The sequence below is a fragment of the Anabrus simplex genome, chromosome X, assembly GCF_040414725.1.
Source record: "Anabrus simplex isolate iqAnaSimp1 chromosome X, ASM4041472v1, whole genome shotgun sequence".
Lineage (NCBI taxonomy): Eukaryota > Metazoa > Arthropoda > Insecta > Orthoptera > Tettigoniidae > Anabrus > Anabrus simplex.
In genome coordinates this window covers 183,830,746-183,852,582 of record NC_090279.1, presented here as the reverse complement: position 1 = coordinate 183,852,582, position 21,837 = coordinate 183,830,746, and the positions used below count along the sequence as shown (strand labels likewise).

Below are 21,837 nucleotides of genomic sequence, written 5' to 3'. Positions count from 1 at the left end.
CACCCCACGGCACTTAACGCCCTGATGATATAGATGTTGATTCCCATAGGGAATCTGAAATATTTGTCCCGAATGAGTAAATTTATAATACCAATATAAATGGTCCGTTATTGGACATTAAAAATTTTCCAGCTAACTCATTTCTGGTTGCCCAACCTAGCATACGGGGGCGAAACGCTGGCAACCAGAAATGAGTTAGCTGGAAAATTTATAATGTCCAATAACGGACCATTTATATTGGTATTACTTAACGTCCTTGAAAGGGCTTTGGCCTGCCCAGCGACCGCTGCTCAGCCCGAAGGCCTGCAGATTACGAGGGGCCGTGTGGTCAGCACAACGCATCCTCTCGGTCGTTATTCTGGGCTTTCGAGACCGGGGCCACCATCTCACCGTCAGACAGCTCCTCAATTCTAATCATGTACGCTGAGTGGACCTCGAACCAGCCCTCAGTTCGAGAGAAAAATCCCTGACCTGGCCGGGCATCGAACACAGGGCCTCCGGGCGAGAGGCAGGCACGCTACCCCTACACCATGGGGCCAGAACTGTAACAGAGTTCCTTCCAGGAAAATGTTTAAAACTGTGCCTTTCCTGTTGATAGTCCTTTCAACAGTTTTTGTTTTACTGATATATTTTTTTAACTTGTCATTCCAAAGATTTAGTTTCTCCTGTACTTCTGTTTTTTTTTCTCCCGAGATCAAAACACTATCTACAAATATTAGTCTGTGTGCTATGTTGTTTGATGGATTTTATGATCCAATCCATGACAATGATGAATAGGAGCGGTGACAAGGCATTTCCCTGCTTTTGGTTTCCATTCCCTACTTGGACACAACTAAAGCATTTTTGATAGAGCATCCTTACTTTATCATTGAGGAAGTTTGGCACACCTATACCTTCTAGGCATTCCCAGATTATCTTACTAGGCGCACTTGCCATGACCATAAAAAACCATCAGTAAGTTCTTACCATATTCTCAATGCTTCTCTGTTAGCATTTTGACAGCAAATATCAGGTCTGTAGTGCTTCGGCTCTTCCTGAACCCATGTTGCTCCTCCTCCAAAAACAGACTTACTACATTCCTGATTTTTTTTTTAAGTTCCAATAAATTTACCAACTGAGTGCCTTCAAATACCATCGGACTGATCCGGGATCAAACCTGCCAACTTCAGCTCAGAAGGCCAATGTCCCACCATCAGAGCCAATCATTTTTCATGTGAATTTCCAACTATGGCCTCTCTAACCTCCTCCTCCTCCTCCTCCTTCCGTCACCCTTATCCCTGCAGCTCCTGGGTCAGGCAGTGAATCTTTGATCTCCATTTCGCCCTCCTTGTCCTGGTACACTCTGACGCTTCATACAGGATATTACAGTGGAACCTCGATTATCCGTTCCCGGAAAATACGTTTTCCCGGAATATGCATTCAAATTACGTGGTCCCACGAGCATCGTAATTAAATCACATTGTAAAAGTCCCGCATTATCCGTTCCTCGAAGAAACGATTTCCCGGATCAACCGTCCAGAAATTCCAGTCCCATCAACGCTAAATCCTCGATCAATCGTTCTTTAATAAACTGTATCTCACGAAAGGACGGCTGTGGCATATTTATGGATCTTGGCGTTAACGCCCCGTCACTGCGATAATTAAAGCAAGTACTGTACTGGAAAAGCGATCGGCGGTGAACTTGCATAAGGGACGATCTTAGTGTTGCATTCGGGTGGTATTGTTTAGAGAATCTCGGAAAATCATAAAGCAGAGAGTGGTCACAACAATTGCAAAGAGACACGGCGGATTTCGACACCTCTGCTTGAAGACGGAACGAGTTTCGTCAAATGTTCGCACTTATAAAACGTCCATATTATGTCCAGGGTTAGATGTTTATATTTTTACATTTTTTCGATCGTACTGTCGAAGAGGTTTTCGGCACTTTGCTCAGGGCACTGCAGAGTAACTGGGCTTTCAGGCAGGAATCGAAACTGCTCCTTCTTAATACAAATTCAGTATTTTTGATATTATCGTACATGATTATGTTAGCGAGACCAAAATAGATGTTGCACCTTACATTAAAAAAAAGAAAGCTATGGGAGGTCTTGGGATTGCCTATTACTGTTTAGGTCCTAATGAAAGACTGGGAATTTTACGTTTTCGTGTTAAAATACCAAAAACCGCAGTTGTTTTATTTGCGCACGTTACGTTTTAAATGGTTGGTATCATTTCAAACTCGTACTGACATGTGCAGCGAGCGCGCTTTCCAGATGACCTCAAGGTCATGAATAACCGTAATTTCTGAAGTTTTGATATTTCTTTTATCTTTCCTATTTGATTGGATTTGTGACGCGCAGAATTGAATATAATGCATTCGAGAACTTTTAAGAATCGATACTTACATTTGAAACCGTGTTTTCGAGTTCAACATAACCTTTAAAAGTCGATGTAGGCCTAATTTGCGCGGTACGAGATTTCCAGAAACTGACTACGAACAGTATACCGGAGACCAAATTACAATGAAAGATTAAGAAATTAAAGGATTTCGCCATCATTTTGGGTGCTTTTGTATCTAATGTGCTTTATTTTATTAGATGAGAGAATTAAAAACTACTTGTGGTCAATTGTCGTTTGGTTTGGCGTTATTAGATTTTTCGAAGAGTTTGGCTAGCCTAATCAAAAGTTGCTGAACTGAAAGAAGTTTTCACGGGAAACTGACGAAGATTCCCCTGTAAAACTGAATATAAAGTATCGAGATTTTGAACTCGCATACCGGTAATTAATGCGGTTTCGCGGTCTAACATGCCTGCCTCTCATCCAGAGGGCCCGGCTTCGATTGCGACCAGGTCAGGCAATTTTACCTTGATATAAGTCTGGTTCCAGCTCCACTCAGCCTACGCGATTACCTTTAATTGTGGAGCTATCTAATGGTGAGATGGCGACCCCGATCTACAGAACCGGGAATATCGGCCGAGAGGATTCGTCGCATTGACCAAACGCACCTCGTAATCTGCAGGCCTTCGGGCTGAGCAGCGGTCGCTTGGCAGGCAAAGTTCCACTGGGGCTGTAGTTTGGTTTGGTTTAGTTTAGGAGTTTTTGTAAGAATATAATTATACATATTTCATTTTTGTGATGTTTAGCCAAATTGTTGATGGTTTTCATTCATTCCCGGATTTTCCATTTTCCCGTGTAGTACGTTTTATTTTCATGGTCCCTCGAAAAACGGAGAATCGAGGTTTCACTGTATATTATGTTGGTGTGTAAGTCTGTAGCATTTTTGCTTCAAGAGTTGGTACTCCGGTTGCTATGGGTTTATTTATCGATTGTCATTTTTTATTTGTAGTTCAATGTTTGAATTTGAGTTACATATTGAAGTTTTGCCATTTGCAGATAGTGACTGGAACCGTGGAGTGCCAAGTGGAGAAATTGGAACATTTGCGATACATTCTTATCTTTGGGTTCAATAGAGGGGCGAAAGCAGCGGACGCGGCCAGAAACATTTCCACCATGTATGGGGATAATGCCATTGGAGAGAGCATGGCAAGAAAATGGTTTTCTCGTTTTCAGGAAGACCTTTGGGGTTTGACGAAGATCGTTTAAACCATTAATCCAAAATGATCCACGTCAGTATACTCGAGAACTGGCAAATATGATGAGCTGTGATCATTCAATGGGCAAGGTTCAAAAATTGGGTGTATGGGTACAGCATGCTCTAAGCCAAAACCACAAAAACCAGTGGATGGCCATATTATGTGTACCGCAACTTCCTCGCCATCGATTGGCTCGTGAACAACACCGACCCCTGTCCCGTATCATTACTGGTGACAAGAAATGTCTTTAAGCTAACATAAGGAAAAGAAAGGAATGGTTGAGCCCAAACAAAAAAGCAACTCCCCATACAAAGACCCGCATGCATCCACAAAAGATAATGTTATGCATCTGGTGGAACAGCATTGGTGTGCTGTAATACGAACTGCTCACCGAGGTGTAACCACCACTGCTGACATTTACTGCCAACAACTGAGATGTCTTGCAGGCGCAATCCAACAAATACGACCAGCAAGACTGGGTGAAGTGGTGCTGTTCCATGATAACGCCCGACCACACTCTGCTAACCTGACGAAAAACACTATACAGGAGTTGGTTTGGGAAGTCATTCTGCACCCACCTTATTCACCTGATCTTGCGCCCTCAGATGTTCACCTTTTCTGCTCTCTATCGAACAACCTTTAAAGAACTTCCTTTCCAGATGAAAATGTGCTCCGAACATTGTTTGACAAGTTCTTCAACTCAAAACCATGTGATTTCTACAGGCACAGAATTGAAAGTTACCTCAGCATTGGCAGACTGTTGTAAATAGTGAAGGAGAATATATTACAGATGATTAACTTCCCTCTTATGCGTATCTGATATGTCTGGAGAAACACTATGAACTTATGCATCAACCAAATAACAGTGGGCTCACCACACACAAAGGCATTTTATTCCAAACTGCCAGGTTAGAACACACACTTTTTGCAGCCAAACCTAAACTGAAAAACAGATGCTGCCTGCTGGGTTTCAGTGGTGTTTCTTCCATTGGGGAACCAGCACCTACCAAAAGGAGCTCCTCTGCCCACAGTCATTGGTCTCCTTAGAGAGCAAGGTTATGTACCGCCCCACAACATTTGGTGCTGAGTCGTTAGCTGTAATGTCTTCTCCATTTTGTAGCAGGTAACCCCGGCCAGACGCTGCTCTTTTTCTTCTTCGGACGCTGTTTCCCTATGAAAGTTGGCGATCAAATTGGTTATGATTACTTGCAAAACAGCAGCTTCAAAGATTTCAACAGAAGTTCGTCCATACCAGCAGTGCAAGCCTTTAAGCCAAGAATTTCTTCGTCTCCCCACAGATGGCTGCCCTTCAATTTTCCCTCTCGATGATGAGTTGTGAGAGGTATAGAGTGGAACTGGGACGTACCAGAGAAATGCAAGAAAATTCTGTACTCACGCATTACACACGAATTTTGACATACAAAGCAGGCACATGGACTACAATAAAACATGATGAAAGTAGAATCCAAGCAGATGAGATGAAATTCCTTAGAGGAATAATTGGGAAGGTAAGAAGGGATAAAATCAGAAACATAGAAATCAGAGAGAGAATTGGATTCCCTAAACTACAAGACAAGATAGAGACCAGTAAGCTAAAAGGGTATGGACACAAGCTGAGAATGGAAGAAAACAGAGTTCCAAACAGAGTATTTATGGAGAAAATAATAGGAGGAAGAGAACGGGAAAGGTCCACAAAGAGGTGGATGGATATGGTGAAGGAAAGTATACAAAAGAGAGGAGTAAAAGTAGAAGAAATATTGTAGGAAGGGAATGATGGAGAGATAAAAGACGATGGAGGTCCTTGATTCACAACCCAGACCAGAAGACTGGAAATGGGAAATGAAGAAGAAGAATTGGAGAAGTTCATATCCTTCACCTCTCATGATGTACCTGAGATTTCACTCCTTGATGGTTGTTATCGTTTTTATTTAATTTTTTTTTACAAGTTGAGAACCTCCTCACTAGTCTTCTGTGTCATCAATTGCCTCTAATAAATCATCCACTATTTTTAAAATAAAAACAACAAGAAGTCTGAGAGATGAACATTATAAATGACTAAGAATGCAACATTCAAATTTCTCCGGCATAATGAATGTGTCGTAGTCATGCCTTAATATTCCGCTCTAGAAATGCTTAACTGATTTCTTGTGTACATTACCTGTATCCAGCATGGCCATGTATTCATGCAGACAGTACAAGAAGAAGGTGGTAGTGCAGTACAAGAGCTGTTTGTGGTTTGGAGTATCCTCATTGGACAACACTCGACTCTGTCGGAACGGCAACAGCTTCTGCCAGAATAATTCCTTGTTCCTAGGATGAACAAGAAAGCATACAAATTAATTCCTTCTTGGTAAAATGCATAGTATACAAAATGGAAGGAAACACACAGGTGATAAATTAAGTTAGCATATGTACATGAACAGTGCTGTATATTTTATTTTTTTAAAATCTGGTGGCAAAGAGTCAGGGTGTGGGTATTTTCTATCAAGGTTGATGCAGTGCAGAAGTTGGTAACTCTCGCCATAAGCGAGATGCATGCCGCAATGTATCGCGTCAGTTTAAGCGGTATGGTGTGTTGAGAGTGTGGCTTGTGCCAGTTCTCATTATAGGCCATTCACTGCTAAAGAAAAACTCACATTCTTGAAGAAGCTCAGGAAACTGGTAATTGCGCTCAGGAAGAAAGAAAGTAAGATGCGGACAAGAGTCGTGCACGTGATTGGAGCGGGAAAAGAAACGCCAGTCTTGATCAGACAAATAATTGTTACTTTCAGCGACAAGGAGTTACAGGGAGTTGCTACAAGAACTGCAATCAAAGAGGGCTATGATATGGGACGAGTTTTACTCAAATAATGCAATGATAAACAGGGATTGGACGCGCAGTGGATATGATCTGAGGCATACAGTGACCAGGTTCGCCGTACACGGGTTCCACCATAAGGTATGGAAAACCTTGGGATTTCATAAGCCAGGACCAGGCTGTGCATGTGTCTTCTGCGACCAACGATGTGATATATACCATGCCATCGAATGTGTCCGTAGAAAAGGAAGCTTGACACAATTGTCGCATTGATTGTATAATATTATTATTATTGACATATATCTGAGTGCATTTAAGTGTATATATTATGACCATTTGCTTGCAATAAATTTATTATTAATAGTTAACTGCCGGGTATTCTTCTGAGGAAGTCTCCAAAAAACGGAATGTGCAAATAGGTGATTGAAAAGAGATGGTTTGGATGCGCAATCACGTGAAACGTGTTGGTTGAAAACTAAAGCAATAGCAAGAGAGTAAAAACTTATGGTTTGTGTTTGGATAAGGATATTGGCAGAAGGGTACAAGTGGGAAATACGTTCCACCAGAACGTAAGGAACTTGGTGTGGAACAGAGTAGTTCTTATGAAATATAAAGAGATAATGTTCATGATGTACTATACCCCTATATTGATGTATGCATCAGAGACTTGAACTTTTGACAGCAAGAGACGAGAGTAAAATTCAAGCTAGTGAGATGAAGTTCCTTAGGAAGACAAGGAACGACAGAGTAAGAAATTGTGATACCAATAAGGAATAGGAGTAGAAAAACTAAGTAATAGAAAGGAGAAGAATAAATTGAGATGGTTTGGACGTGTTATGAGGATGCAGGAGGGAAGGAGTGCAAGAGGGAGGCCCAGAGCAAGATGGATTCTGTCAAGAACAGTATAAGAAAAAAGAAGACCGGAATGGAATACAATTCCTGAAGAGGAGTGGTAGAAGGAGAGGCAACGGTGCAGAAGTACCATCAACATCCCAACGTGACAGGAGCTGGACAAGGAAAAATGAAAATGATGATGAACTTCATTAATCATATGAATACTAGCTTTATGCAACATCTCACATGAAATGTTACTGAAACATGACTGTATACATGATTTTCAATTATAAAAGTGTATTGACAAGGTGGACCAAGCACATACTATTTTAAATAGTTGGTAGTAGCTTTAGACGTCCGATCTGTTGGCTGAATGGTCAGCGTACTGGCCTTCGGTTCAGAGGGTCCCAGGTTCGACTCCCGGCCGGGTCGGGGATTTTAACCTTCATTGGTTAATTCCAGTGGCTTGGGGGCTGGGTGTTTGTGCTGTCCCCAACATGCCTGCAACTCACACACCACACATAACACTATCCTCCACCACAATAACACGCAGTCACCTACACATGGCAGATGCCGCCCACCCTCACCGGAGGGTCTGCCTTACAAGAGCTGCGCTCGGCTAAAAATAGCCACACAAAATTATTATGACTTTAGACAAGTCAGTACAGGAACAAATACTTATTATGGTTAAGTTTATCAACTGTGAAATATATCAAAATCAAAACTATCCCTTGAGGGACTCAGGATTTCAAGCTATCTCTCTTCTTCTTCCATTCCCTTTTCCAGATTCTCTCTGGGTAGGGTAGTGTACCAAAGCCCTCCACCTTACTCAATCTTTCCACCACTCCTCTTCTAGTACTTTATTGCTATCGACTCCTCTATCTGCAATACAGTCCACAACAGAGCTCCTCCACCTTATTCTAGGACGTCCCCTAGGCCTGTTTGCAGTCTCTGTTTCCATGTATGTTCTCTTTGGTATTCTCTCTCCTGGCATTCTCATCATGGGGCCAAACCATTTTAGCTTTACTGTATCAATCTCTTCTTGAAGTTTACACACTCCCATGCTTCTCCTTATTTCCTCATCTCATATTCTATCTTGTCTTGTCTTTCCCTGTATGCTCCTCAAGAACCTCATTTCAGCTGCTTGTACCTTACTTTGGTTCCGCTTAGTCAACGTCCAGGCTGCTGAAGCATAGGTCAGTATAGGTTTAAAATAGGACAAGTATAAAACCTTCTTGGACTTCATTGGCACATCTTTGTTCCATACAATGTCTCTCACACACTGGTAGAAACTTGCAGACTTAATCAATTTCTCCAACCAAATTTCCATCTTGTGACATCATGCTGCCCAAATATTTAAAAATTTTCACTACTTCAAGAGGTTCATTTCCTATTTTTATCACTCCCCTGGATTTTCTGTCACATCTTATTATGATCGAAGTCTTGCTTTTCAAAGTACTAAGCTATATCTTTAACAAATTTCAGCTAGATCAGTCCAGTATTTTTCAAGCCTATCCGGAATAAACAAACACCATCTCAATTTTATTAATAGTGTAGAAGATATCGATGTAGATGGACATGGGTCTGGAAATGCTTTATTTCCCTGTGAGAATTCATTTTCTACACTTCTACATAGTACATTAATCATGGGAAACACACAAGAACATAACGTACCAGCATATCACATGAAACCTTTTCTTACATGAAGTGTTTAGCAATGAAACACGCATCAACCTGCAGTCAGTGCATCTGGGATTCATTTTTTGATGCTTATGACTTGAATTTTTTTTTTTTTAAAGGGAACAATGACACAAAATCTTACCATGACTGAGCGAAGATGGAGCTTAGTTCCCAGCCAAGTTTCTTGCCAGTCATCTCCTGGATGGCGAAGAGATTAGCCCACGGTTGATCAATCTTGCTCTCCAGCTCTGGCAAGTCCTGCACGTCAACACCATCAAAAAGAGAAAGTGAAATTGGAGACAGACTCGTATGTTCTAAATTTATCAGTGCAGGAACAGGCAATTAAGCTAATGTTTTATAGATCTAGAGAAGGCATATGACAGGGTACCAAAGAAAAAGATGCTGGCCGTATGGGATCAGGGGTAGGTCATTACAGACCCTGAAGGCCAGACACAAATGACACACTGATGTGTTTGAGATGTGGTGTTGGCACACGAAGCTACAGTATGACCAAAAGAACCAATATGTCCATAATAATGCATGTTAGCTAGGCAGGATGCCTTTGCTGGCGAGATGTAGTGTTTACAGTGCACTATGTCTTCTGGTATGGGCTATATCAAATTTGTTACTTTCATTGACCTGTCTCAGTCTCATCCCTGGCTTTGACAATATGAAAGTGACTGAGGTACGAGTGATGCTAGTAATACCATTCCTTATGCAGCTAGTCCCTGTTATGAATGGTGTGAAAATATCGCTCATAGGGTCGGTTGGTGGATGCATTTCAGTGGGCTTGGCAGACTGATATGTAACAGCAACGGCTGGCTCGGTGAGGAAAGCAACGGGAAACCACCTCGCTCCTCATTTCCCTAGTACGCCTCTTCAGTGACGCCTAGGCTGTTTATGACAGCTGTTGGCGGAGCTACAGAGGATCAAACCAGCCTTCGGGCTGACTACCCAACAGCTAGGCAGGGAAAGGTTTAATACCACCGGGGTCAGAAAAGAACAAGAGTTGATCAAGGAAGAGCTGATAAGAAAGATGCAGGTAAGGAGTCTGGCACAAGTATACAGAAGCAATGCCCGTCTCAGCTAGGGACCTCATGGTCATCAAGCCATGCTTCCAAGATGAGAGCCGCTGGTGTCACCTTTCAGTTGCTTCTTACATGAGGCAGGGGATACTGTGAGGGTATTCTACCACCCCCACCCACCGAAGGAACAAACAGAAGATTACATGAAAAATTAAGAATGTGTGTCTTGGTTGGTTGGTTGCTATTTCTTTTACGTCACACCGACACATACATCTTATGGCGACGATGGGACAAGAAGGGGCTAAGGATTGGAAGGAAGCGGCCGTGGCCTTAATTAACGTACAGCCCCAGCATTTGCCAGATGTGAAAATGGGAAACCACGGAAAACCATTTTCAGGGCTGCCGGCAGTGGGATTCGAACCAACTATCTCCCGAATACTGGATACTGGCCACACTTAAGCGACTATAGCTATCGAGCTCAGTAACAGAAGGTTAAGAAAGGGGTATTGCCTCCAAACAAGCAGTATATGATCTTAGCTGTGAAGCTAAGTCATTTTGCCAAATTTACCGGTGAACGTGAAACTCGAGGGTGAACTCCTGCATAAGAAAAAAGATAAATTATCACACTTGAATGAAGTTAGAAACTGAAATAAACGTAGAAACAGTGCTTACCCTGAGACCGGGTTTCCCACGAGGGGACCAAAAGAGGAGTACGACCGCTCGCTTCGATGGTCAGATGATCAAAGGAGCGGGGTAAGATCGAGAAATAGGAAATGGTGCAACCACCAAAGAGAACCAATCAGAATGCAGAATTCACCTTCAACTTTCACATTCACCAATTATATTTACTCTTAATTTCTCCAATCAAAAGTCTCTTCTTTCCTGCTGACACAATGCTAATAAATGTTTGAGATTAGTCATCGTTTACGCAACAGGAAATGCGCTTCTTGAACTGTGCGCGTATAGTATAATATACTTCATAATTTTGACAAAAAACCGAAAATACTGAAATCCACAGATAAAAATTATAATTTAATACAGCCCAAAAATAACAGTTTTTAAAACAGATTTGAAAATGATTTTGATAGATTCTCTGTGGATCAGTGGCAGAGTGTCGGCCTCCGGATCCCAAGATAGCAGGTTCAAACCCGGTAGAGGTAGTCGGATTTTTGAAGGGCGGAGAAAAGTGCATTCGACACTCCATGTCATACGATGTCGGCATGTAAGAGATCTCTGGTGACACATTTGGTGTTTACCCGACAAAATTAATTAAATCTCAGCCATAGACGCCCAAGAGAGTTTTGGTTTACTGGGTCTGCCATCTAGTGAGCCTTGAGTAAAACAGAATGTCGAAATTGACAAGCAGACAGCCAGATGGCGACAAATTAAAATGTCTGCACATGGTAGCTGAGGCCATATGATTATTATTATTATTATTATTATTATTATTATTATTATTATTATTATTATTATGAGATTGAAAAAATTCCAAGTCAAAAAGTCCACACAGAATAAAATCTTATACAACAAAATAAGAATTCCCCACCTCTGTCTTTATACTGCCACAAAAAAGAAGTCTGGAGAATCCTTTCCAATGAAACTGTCTATTGAGAGACTGACCCAATCATCAGCGCAATGAAGAAAAACTGCCAGGAAACTGGATTTTTTGACAACTAATAATGAGAAATCTAGGAAAGAAGAGAGGAGGCCAATGGATCCATGAAATTCAGCAAGATCTCAAAACAGTTGGACTCAAAACAGCAGATGTAGAAAATATGACTCTTCAATTTTCAGCAGAAATGATACATAGAAGGGCTATAGCGATTTCAGATTAATTGAGAAAATTACGATCGGAATGAACTAAAAAGTATTCGGCAGAACACAAGAACCGAACAGAATAACTTTCAGAGAGAAAGTGAATGTGGAACAAATCAACTGGTCCAATGTGGCCAATAAAGTTGACCTTGCAATTTTTCCTGATTCGCTAGACAGAACAAATTAATGAGCTGAAGACACAAGCGGCAAAGGCAGGACTCCAGATCTCCTTCGAGAAAACAGAATTTCTAACAAATATTAAGTCAGCACCGAGAGCGCTAGAGGTAGGAGAAGCGAAAATCAAACTAACAGAAAAATTCAAATACTTTGGAGAGTGGGTAGATTCCAGTACTTCTGAGAAAGAAGCCTTTACATCACAAATCAGGAAAATGGAAACAGTATATCAACTAACCAAAAATGTCTACAGGAAGAAATCTATATCCATTAATACCAAGATAGGACGTTACAGCACAGTAATATGACTGGAGGCTTTATATGCTCCAGAATGCCTTAAGTCTGAATAGGAAAGGCCTGATCGAGAAATTAGAAATAAAAGAAAGGCAGATCTTAAGGAAAATCCTAGGGCCAATCAAAGACAATGGTGAATTTAGAAGACGACATAATCATGAACTCTACACACACGTAGAAAAGATCACAGACGCCATTCGCAGGAGGAGAATTGTTTCTATACCCACATCACCCGCATGAATCCTACAAGGATGAGCAATAGGATATTTAATTACTTTCTCAACAAGGAAACCAAGGAGGTGTGGTTCACCGAGGTAGAGAAAGCCTTGCAAGAAGTGGGGATAACACAGGAGGATATCCAGAAATGTATTCCGCTCAAGAAGACTCTCCAAGAGCATCGTAGTTTCCAAGAAAAGCCAAAACTTCAAACCGGCAAAACATGGACTGAAGCGAGGAAGGGACAGCATAGGATTTGAATGTGGGAATACTGGGCGAAAGTTAAAGCCCAAGCACAAGGGAAAGGAAAAGGACAGCTGAAATAACGTGGTCCGTAGGTGGCCGAAACGATAACAAGAAAGAATAATAACAAATAAAAATCATCACTGAAAGTGTCTGTTCAAGGTGCACTCAAACTACATAACTGTGTTAGAATAATTCTTTTTTTGTTGTTGTTGGATAATCAAGTTATGTTAGCGACAGCAAGTGCTGGTGGGCGCGTGGTTAGCGCATTGGACCCACAACTCCAAGATCGTGGGTTCGATCCAGGCCGAGGTCAGTGATGTTTGCATGGTGGCAAAAACATAATGTGCCATGTTGTACATTGTAAAGGCGCAACAGACCGTTCCCATGCAGAAGACATTAATTCACCAATGAAACAACACAAGCGCTTGGTTCCTACACCCAGGTGTCGCCACTATGGCTGTGCCTACATTAACTGTCGGCTGGAAACACAAGTACAAAGAGAACATTTTGAACATTTTATTTTATTTGCTATGAGATGAACACTTCCTATGAGCTGCCAATATCAAACACAAGTAATCTGTCATCGTAAAATTTTCTTTCAATAATACCTCCTAAACAAAACATTTCCAGGTGTATGTTTGGTTTGGTGTGAGAAACCCACACCCACCGTTTGTCGAAGTATTTCTGATACACCCTGAATATTATCTTGTTGTGCTCCTGCCTCAGTTAGCATGCCTACACATCTGCATACAGGGTGTATCAGAATTATACTGACAAAAAATCAGGGATGCTCTTCGTGGTATGTTACGAACGATGGTGCAATTGGATTGGCAGAGAAAATATATCCTGTATATGAAGTAGGATCCAACAGTTTGGGCTCACAAACGCTCAGTAAACCACGAGCATGTAATTAAAGTTACGTCAGAAATTAACAGTAAAGTTATATTCTAAAAGTGTCGGCACTAATAATCTCAGAACTAGAAGAAAAAATAATTCATGTGTACAAGGACTTACTGCAGTAGAACATAAGAAGTAAGAATTTGTTCCTGAACTGTAATGTCGTAATCACTTCAAATTTTAACATTTCTTTTCTCCATACAATGTGAATCCTTACCTCTATTGCTTTGTTCGGAAGCATCAGATAGGCAAGGTAAAATTCTATGGACTTGTGGAGCAGTCGGAAAAGCTGTTTCGGCGGAAGTTCGACAAGACCTGTCCCAAGAAGTGGCAGCAAATCACAAACTGAAAAGACAGGGCAATATTCTATTAAAACAAATATTGTATCAGCAGTCTGCAGGCCTGCGCCATTGACCTGATTGAGAGCTAACCTTCTTGGTCAAAATTAGTAGGAGTGATGATGGTTCAGTTCGACATATTTCTTGGATATACCTCAAGATTTCAGCCTTTGTAATATTTTCTTCCATCATGAAGTGATTAACATCCTTTTTTTTTTTTTTAAACAAATCCAGTATCTACATGCAGTACAAAAAAATATTAATTACCAGATGTTAAACCCCAATAACACCAGTGAAAATCACTGGTAAAGATCTAAGTCTGTCTTGTCAATACTATAAAAAGCTATTTAATCTATATTAATAAAATGTTGTACATATTTACCAAACATTCCACCAAATAATTTGTGGACTTGATAACTAACCTAACAATATACTCTAAATAAGTTGTAATTAAAATAAAAGAATTGCCATCTACATAAAATATTTAAAAATACATTACCACAACACTAAATAAGTTATAATTATGATACAAGATTTGTCATTTAAATAAACATATAAACCAAAAGCATTCCTTCTTTTTAAAATTCTAATAATGTCTTTAAAAACAAAGTGTACATCTACAAATTAATTTTTTTTCAGTTTCCTCTGTTTGAAACTTCCTCCGAAAGGCTAACCTCTTTTTAGTCGGGTGTGATTAGCTTTCTGTTACATGGTGTGGTTGCTTGTATGCGTATCAAATTGTGAATACATGCGCCCGACCTTGACTCGTGAATGGATATCTTTCTTCCAGAAACATGCAGGCCAGTTTTTGTAACTTATTTCCTGCGCCCTATAAACCCATAAAACAAAATCAGATCCACAATAAAATGAATTGGAAAGAAGATTTTAAACTATAACAATGAGAGACTTAAGAAGAAGAGATGCTTATTAGATATAAATTTCTGGTTATCAACAAGTGTTCTGAGAAGTTTCTTATAGCTCCTTTAGATTCAATTTACTGATCGACCATAGTCGGGACAACTCAGATGTAATCGACTATGGGAAAAATTTCATAACTGTTAAGTCCTTCAGTCTGCCAAAACAAATTTTGAGAAATAAATTTACAAAATGCCTGAAAAAGAAAACATATGATAACTATTATACTTGAAAAAAGAAACAACTTAATTAAACTTAATTAATGGTATAAAACACATTAAGAAATGCCAGAGTGTAGGAATTCTGTGCTGCAGGAGAATTAGCAATGATCAGATACAAAGAGACCTGCAGGTCAGCCTGACCATGGAAGAAAGGCTGAGTGTTCCAAGGCTGAAGTGGCTAGGACAAGTTAAGCGGATGCAGATGAATCGAACACCAAGGAAGTATTTTGAAAAGATTGTTCCGGGTAAAAGACCAATTGGATGCCCTAGAAAAAGGTGGTTAGACCAGATAAGAGAAGACCCAGAGAAGAGAGGAGAAACATGGGATGCCCTAGAGAGAAAAGAAGCATACTAGGACAGTAAGAAATGGAGGCACATCATTCTTAAACATCCTACCCGGCTTGCTGGAAGGAATTCATGATGATGATGATGATGATGATGATGACGAGTTCTTTAACATTTTTGAAAACCACTGACACTTATAAGAGCAGCTTAGTCACCTCTGGTTCTCTTCTGATCCCTACAGTATTACATTCATGAAGTCTAGAGAAATGTTTATTTTTTCCCAATTTTCATGACTCAACCATCTTCACTTTCTAAGAGTCGGACCTCTTCCTCTCTGTCCTTAGATTAATGTTAAGAAAAGCTGATAATCTTGCCTTTTGTCCCATAAAACAACAGTCACTATCACGTTGTTGTTGTTGTTGTTGTTGTTGGGTCATCAGTCCATAGACTGGTTTGATACAGCCCTCCATGCCACCCTATCCTGTGCCAACCTTTTCATTTCTGTGTAACTACTACATCTACTCTAATCTGTTTGTCATATTCATACCTTCATCTTCCTCCACTGTTCTTACCGCCTACTCTTCCCTGTACAAGTCCAGGATGTCTTAAGATGTGTCCAATCATTTTGTATCTTCTTCTTGTCAAATTTCACCAAATTCTTCTCCTCTCATCAATTCGATCCAGTATCTCTTCATTCGTGATTTGATCTATCCACCTCACCTTCAGCATTCTTCTGTAACACAACATTTCAAAAGCTTCTATTCTCTTTCTTCCTGTGCAAGTAATTGTCCATGTTTCACTTCCATACAATGCCACATTTCAGACAAAAGTCTTGAAAAATGTCTTTCTAATTCGTATATCAATGTTCGAAATAAGAACATTTCTTTATTTAACGCTTCAAGCGGGTAATAAATTTGAGAAACATATCGCAATTTACATGCTGCCACAAACATTGCTATGACTTCTAAACGACTTGTCTAATTTTGTTCAAAATAAGAGGATACGCAGTTCAAAACATGCAGATGTTACAAAAATGAGACATGAAAAGTAAAAAAAAATGCCTAATTACCTTCTTGTTGGAATAAAATTCGAAACAACAGGTGTTCATGACCACTTGGGTGAGCAATCGCTTATATTACTATCATTATATACATCATACGTAATTTCCTGCTGCACATAATCTTCATCACTAACATTTTCATTATCACTCGGATTATTCTCACAAGTACCTGATATGCGTTCGAGAGCTGCAATAGGTAAATAAAGACCATGCGAGGACACCGCCATGTTATTTACAACGACTGACGTTGATGAAACCAATTCTTTTTACGCCAACACAATGCTGCATTACGGTAGAAGATACTCCCCTGCGCAGAATGATATCCTGTGTTGCGAGCCGTGCTAAAATTTCACGTTGACAACCAACAGATGGCACGCAGATGTACATCTAAAACATCACTAGCCCAGTCCGTACAGGTATACCTCTAACCGATCCTCGCTTATGTTTTGTAGGTCCGTATACGTTGAACCGGCTTGAGCGGTTAAGAAAGGTCTTCCTTGCTTGTGCTAGTCTGCATTTTGTGTACTATTTTCTTCTGCCATCGTTATTTGTTCTACTAACAGAGTAACAATATTCATCTACTTCCTTTAAGACTTCATTTTCTAATTTAATATTTCCTGCATCACCGGACTTCATTCGACTGCATTCCATTACTTTTATTTTGGATTTATTTATTTTCATTTTGTACTCCTTACCCAAGACTGTGTCTATACCATTCAGTAATTTATCCAGATCTTCTGCAGACTGGGATAGAATAACAATATCACTGGAAAATCAAAATGCTTACAATATTACAACAATACTTCACCCACGTCATGCAACCAAACTAAAAGCATATAACCTACCTAACAGTTTACGGTAGCAGTTGACAGAGTTTTGATAATGGCAATGCTTCTCGGCTATCAACAGCGTATCCACAAGCTTCGGCTGAAAGAAAAAAATGTAAGGTTTATAGCAATGCAAGTTAAGGAACTCGGCCATATCTTTAACTGTTAGTTCAAGTTAATAAGAACTCTTATATTTTCCATGCTTCGGCTTCAGAAGAAAGTCTTGCCTTTGAAATGTGGGTGCGTAAACGGATAGTGAGAATATCATGGACTACTGTAAACATTTTAATACAACTGAAGATTACAACGCGTTCATCCATGAAAATCAATCAGTACTTTGGATTGAAAAGAAGCTTGCTGGATACCTAGAACTGAAGAGATTGCAATGGTATGGTCATATGGAAAGAATGGATCCTCACAGGACTCCTCGAGCATCCATTAACCACAGCATTCCTGGGAAGAGACCAAGAGGAAGACCTCATGAAGTTTGGGAGAAGCAGATTTTTCAAGGACTTTGTAATTGGAGATGTAAACTGGTGTTGCATACATGAATAAAATCTGTGGATGGACAGGATAAACTGGAGGCAGCTCATTCACAACCACACCTGGCTTTCTGGAGCAAAGAAATAGAGATGATGATGACGATGATGACATATATTCATGGTGTGTCCCTTTTAAAAATAAATGTTGTCAAGATGTTCTTTGTTATGGCAATTTTATATTTCAAACTATTATCCTGAAAACTGTGTTTGTTTTGTTTCCATAGTTTACAAAATCTTTTTATTTTCACGTTTATGGCTATTGTCTGCTTTTAAACTAATCTACCTATTTATCATCCTGTTATTTCATTATTATTATTATTATTATTATTATTATTATTATTATTATTATTATTATTATTATTATTATTATTATTATTATTGAGTCAAAAACATACAAATATACAGTTAATGTACAAGTCAGTTTGAAGTATACAAAACATAACTCGTGAGATCACATTATACATGCCCAGTATTTTGCAATGTCATGTGCACTCAAAGTGGCTTGTGGTTTGTTCTTGTCCACATTCATATCTTGTGTCACTTGTACTGAACCCCGTATTTCTTCAAGTTATCCCTGGATCTTCCCATTCCTGATTGCAGCTTGTTCAGGGACTTCCACACCAGCCAGCTTTCATTATGTCCAGCTGGTAACTGCTCAGTTGTTGACATCCATCCGCATTGGTGAGGGGAACAAGAAAGGTGTCTCCCTGAAGAATGCAACACACTTAACAGTTATAATGCAATCGGCAAAATAGCCAGCTAATCTTTTCATAATGAAAACATCATCTTGGTTCTTTTCAGGACCACAGTTAACCATCATCTCACTTATTTCATTAATACACTCTTAGATATACCCTAGTTGAATTTCTTTCTCATGTGACCTCCTCGTTCACCCCATTTCCCTTTGTCTGTCCTCTCTACTTTGGACTCTTGATTAAGCCTGTTCCACCGACGATGCATATTGTTGTTTTTCAGTGTCTGAATGACATTTTGACTTATATTCTAAATAAGGCTATTTATTTATATGCATTCTATCCGCTTAATATTAATGTTCATTGATCCACGGCTTTGCTGTTTAAGCCCAGTGCTTTAATTATACTCTACTTGCTATAAACCCTTTGGCGTATATAGCTGCCCTCCAAGCAGTCAAGTATGCTGCGCCGATTCATACATAAATGCCCAGCAGGCGGTCTACAGCATAGTAGGTTTCTGCAACTAGTTCAAGCCTTCTGTTCATAAATGGCACAACATGCAAAATACCATTTGAAAGCTGAGAATCTTCTCTCTCTCTTGAAGTTGGAATGATCACACAGCAGGAATTTGTACTCAAGGTAGGGTGATTCCATGCTTGGATGTCACCATAAATGGCCAAAGTACCGTTTTTAAATATGGCCACTGCAACACTTCAGTCGTCGTTTGGTGCATGCACGCTCAGCACGTACATCTGTAGGCTAGCCACAAACGCCATTTACGAAAGCATCTGTCAATATTTATGTTCGTTTGTGCGTACTGGAAATGCCTCTGACAATTACAACGGTCCCACCGAGTGTGAAGTACGTGCTGTGATTCTTTTTCTAAATGAAAAACACGTGAAAGGCATTTAAATTCATTGGCAGATTAGTGAAGTGTATGGAGAACACACTATGAGTGAAGGAATGGTAAGAAAATGGGTCAGAGCATTTAAAGAAGGCAGCAGGCGATTGCCTGTCATTACTGAAGACTCGGTGCAGAACGCTGATGCAAATATTAAAAAAAAAAGATGCTTTATGGTTTCGTCATTAAGTTATGACTTGCCTGAAATATCAAGGGGTGTTCTTTAAGAAACTGTGGCAGGACGCTTCGATTATTGGAAGTTGTGCCCATACTAGGTACCAAGGATACTGAGCAAACAATAATGAAGGTGATGCGTTCCTAAGCCGAACTGTCAGCAGCGATGGAAGATGGGTGGTTTATGTTACACTGAAATCAAAACAGCGGTCCACGGAATGAAGACACCGGGCTGATGACCTAGATTTTAGGCCCCTTTAACAACAATCAAACAGGCAATAGAGACACTGAACATCACCCAAGAAATTTAAGTACAAATAAACAATTTCAGCTCGCAAACTCATGTGCACTGTGTTTAGGGATATGCAGGGTGTGCTGCTTGTGGATTTTTTGTACCAGGGTGACACAATAAATGACAATGCTTATTGTGAAACCTTATATAAACTCTGTTGTGCAATACAAAACAAATGGCGGGGCATGCTCACAAGAGGGGCTCTTTTGCTTCATGACAATGCGCAACCCCACACAGATAATCGAACTCAAGAACTCATCACTTCATTTGGTTGGGAATGATCTGATAATCCTCCAAATAGCCTTGATCTAGCACCTGACTGCAACTTATTCCTGGACTTGAAAAGCATTTGGGGGGTCAGTGCCATGACGATCATCATCATCATCATCATCATCATCATCATCATTTGTGACCTAAAAATGACTGTGCTGCAGTGGCTGGCACATAAGGCAACAGATTAATGAGGATGGAATTCAGAAGTTGGTTTCACAATATGATAAGTGTCTTAATATGCTTGGAACTTATGTTGGGAAGTAGTTTAAGGTACAGGTTTACATGTATCAAATGTAAAAATAAAAATATAAAATTGCATAACTTTTTTCCTATATCAAAACAGTCATCATCATTTCCCTTTATCCAGCTGTAGCCGGGTAGGGGCAAATATGGTTCCTCTCCACTTTCTTCGGTCTTTCCACCACTCCTCCTCCAACACTATGTCCCAGTCCAGGTTTCTTTCTATAATGCTGCATTGGATGGTATCCTTCCATCTCAATCGTGGTCGTCCACGGCCTCTCCTTCCTCGGATTTGCATTTCCATCACCTTTTTTGGCATTCTTTCGTCGCTCATTCGCTTTATGTGCCCAAACCATCTTAGTCGGCTCTTCTCTATTCTATCATTCATTTTTTCCACTCCAATTTCTTCCCGGATTTTCTCATTCCTTATTTTGTCTCGTCTACTCTTCTGTATCATACTCCTCAAGAATTTCATTTCGGCTGCCTGTATTCGACTCTCATCCTTCTTTGTCATTGTCCAAGTTTCTGCTCCGTAAGTTGTTATGGGTACGTAATACATCTTATATATAGTATCCTTTGCTTCCATTGGCACATCTTTGTCCCATAACATATTTCTTACACTATGATAGAAACAACTTCCAGCTTGAATCCTTTTACTAATCTCAGCATCCAGTCGAGCATTCTCCATTAATTCACTCCCCAGGTATTTAAACGTTTCCACTACTTCCAGGGGCTTGTCTGCAAGTCTAATCTGACCTTTCCTTTCTTTCTCCCCTCTAGTCATAACAAGAGTTTTATTCTTTTCTACACTTATTTTCAATCCACATTCTTCAATCTTCCCATTCACCACATTCAATTGTTCTTGAACCTTCCTGTCATCTTCTCCCCAAATCACAATATCATCTGCAAATAACATCATGTTCATTTCTCTTCCTCCATATGCTGCTTCTGCTGTTCTCATGATGTCATCCATTACTATTGTAAACAGGATTGGTGATAGAACACTTCCCTGTCTCAGCCCACTAGTTATTTTGAACCAACTTGTCCTGCCAACTTGTGTTTGCACGCAACTACAACATTCCTTATACAATGCCATGATCATTTTTATTAATCCCTGTCCAATTCCCTTTTGCACCAGACTGTCCTAAACTTTCGTCCTAGGGACACTGTCATATGCCTTTTCAATATCAATGAATGTCATCACCATATCATTCCCGTACTCCCAATGCTTTTCCATTAGTTGTCTCATAATGAAAATGGGCTCTATTGTTGACCTACCACTTCTGAAACCAAACTGATTTTCCTTTATCTGCTTCTCAACCCTCAACCTTATTCTACTTTCCAGTATCTTTTCCGTTATCATAGCAACATGGGATTATTAGAGTAATTCCCCTGTAGTTCTTCAAAACCCTCTTATCACCTTTCTTGAAAATTGGGATGATTATTCCTTTTTGCCAATCCTCAGGGACCTCCTTATTCTCCCAGACATTCCTGAGAACCCGATATGTCCACTGCAGGCCTACAGCT

General features: G+C 40.0%; 1 protein-coding gene across 1 annotated transcript in view; it reads right to left on the bottom strand.

The window, feature by feature from the left end:
- The window catches only part of IntS10 (integrator complex subunit 10), a 79,371-nt gene that overhangs the window by 21,834 nt on the left and 35,700 nt on the right, over nt 1-21,837 (bottom strand). The window contains exons 5-8 of the mRNA XM_067158691.2: nt 17,215-17,296; nt 13,768-13,895; nt 9,026-9,141; nt 5,731-5,882 (exon numbers count right to left, since the gene is read on the bottom strand). Of these exons, the coding sequence (XP_067014792.1) occupies nt 5,731-5,882; nt 9,026-9,141; nt 13,768-13,895; nt 17,215-17,296 (478 nt within the window). The remainder of the gene's footprint in view (nt 1-5,730; nt 5,883-9,025; nt 9,142-13,767; nt 13,896-17,214; nt 17,297-21,837) is intronic.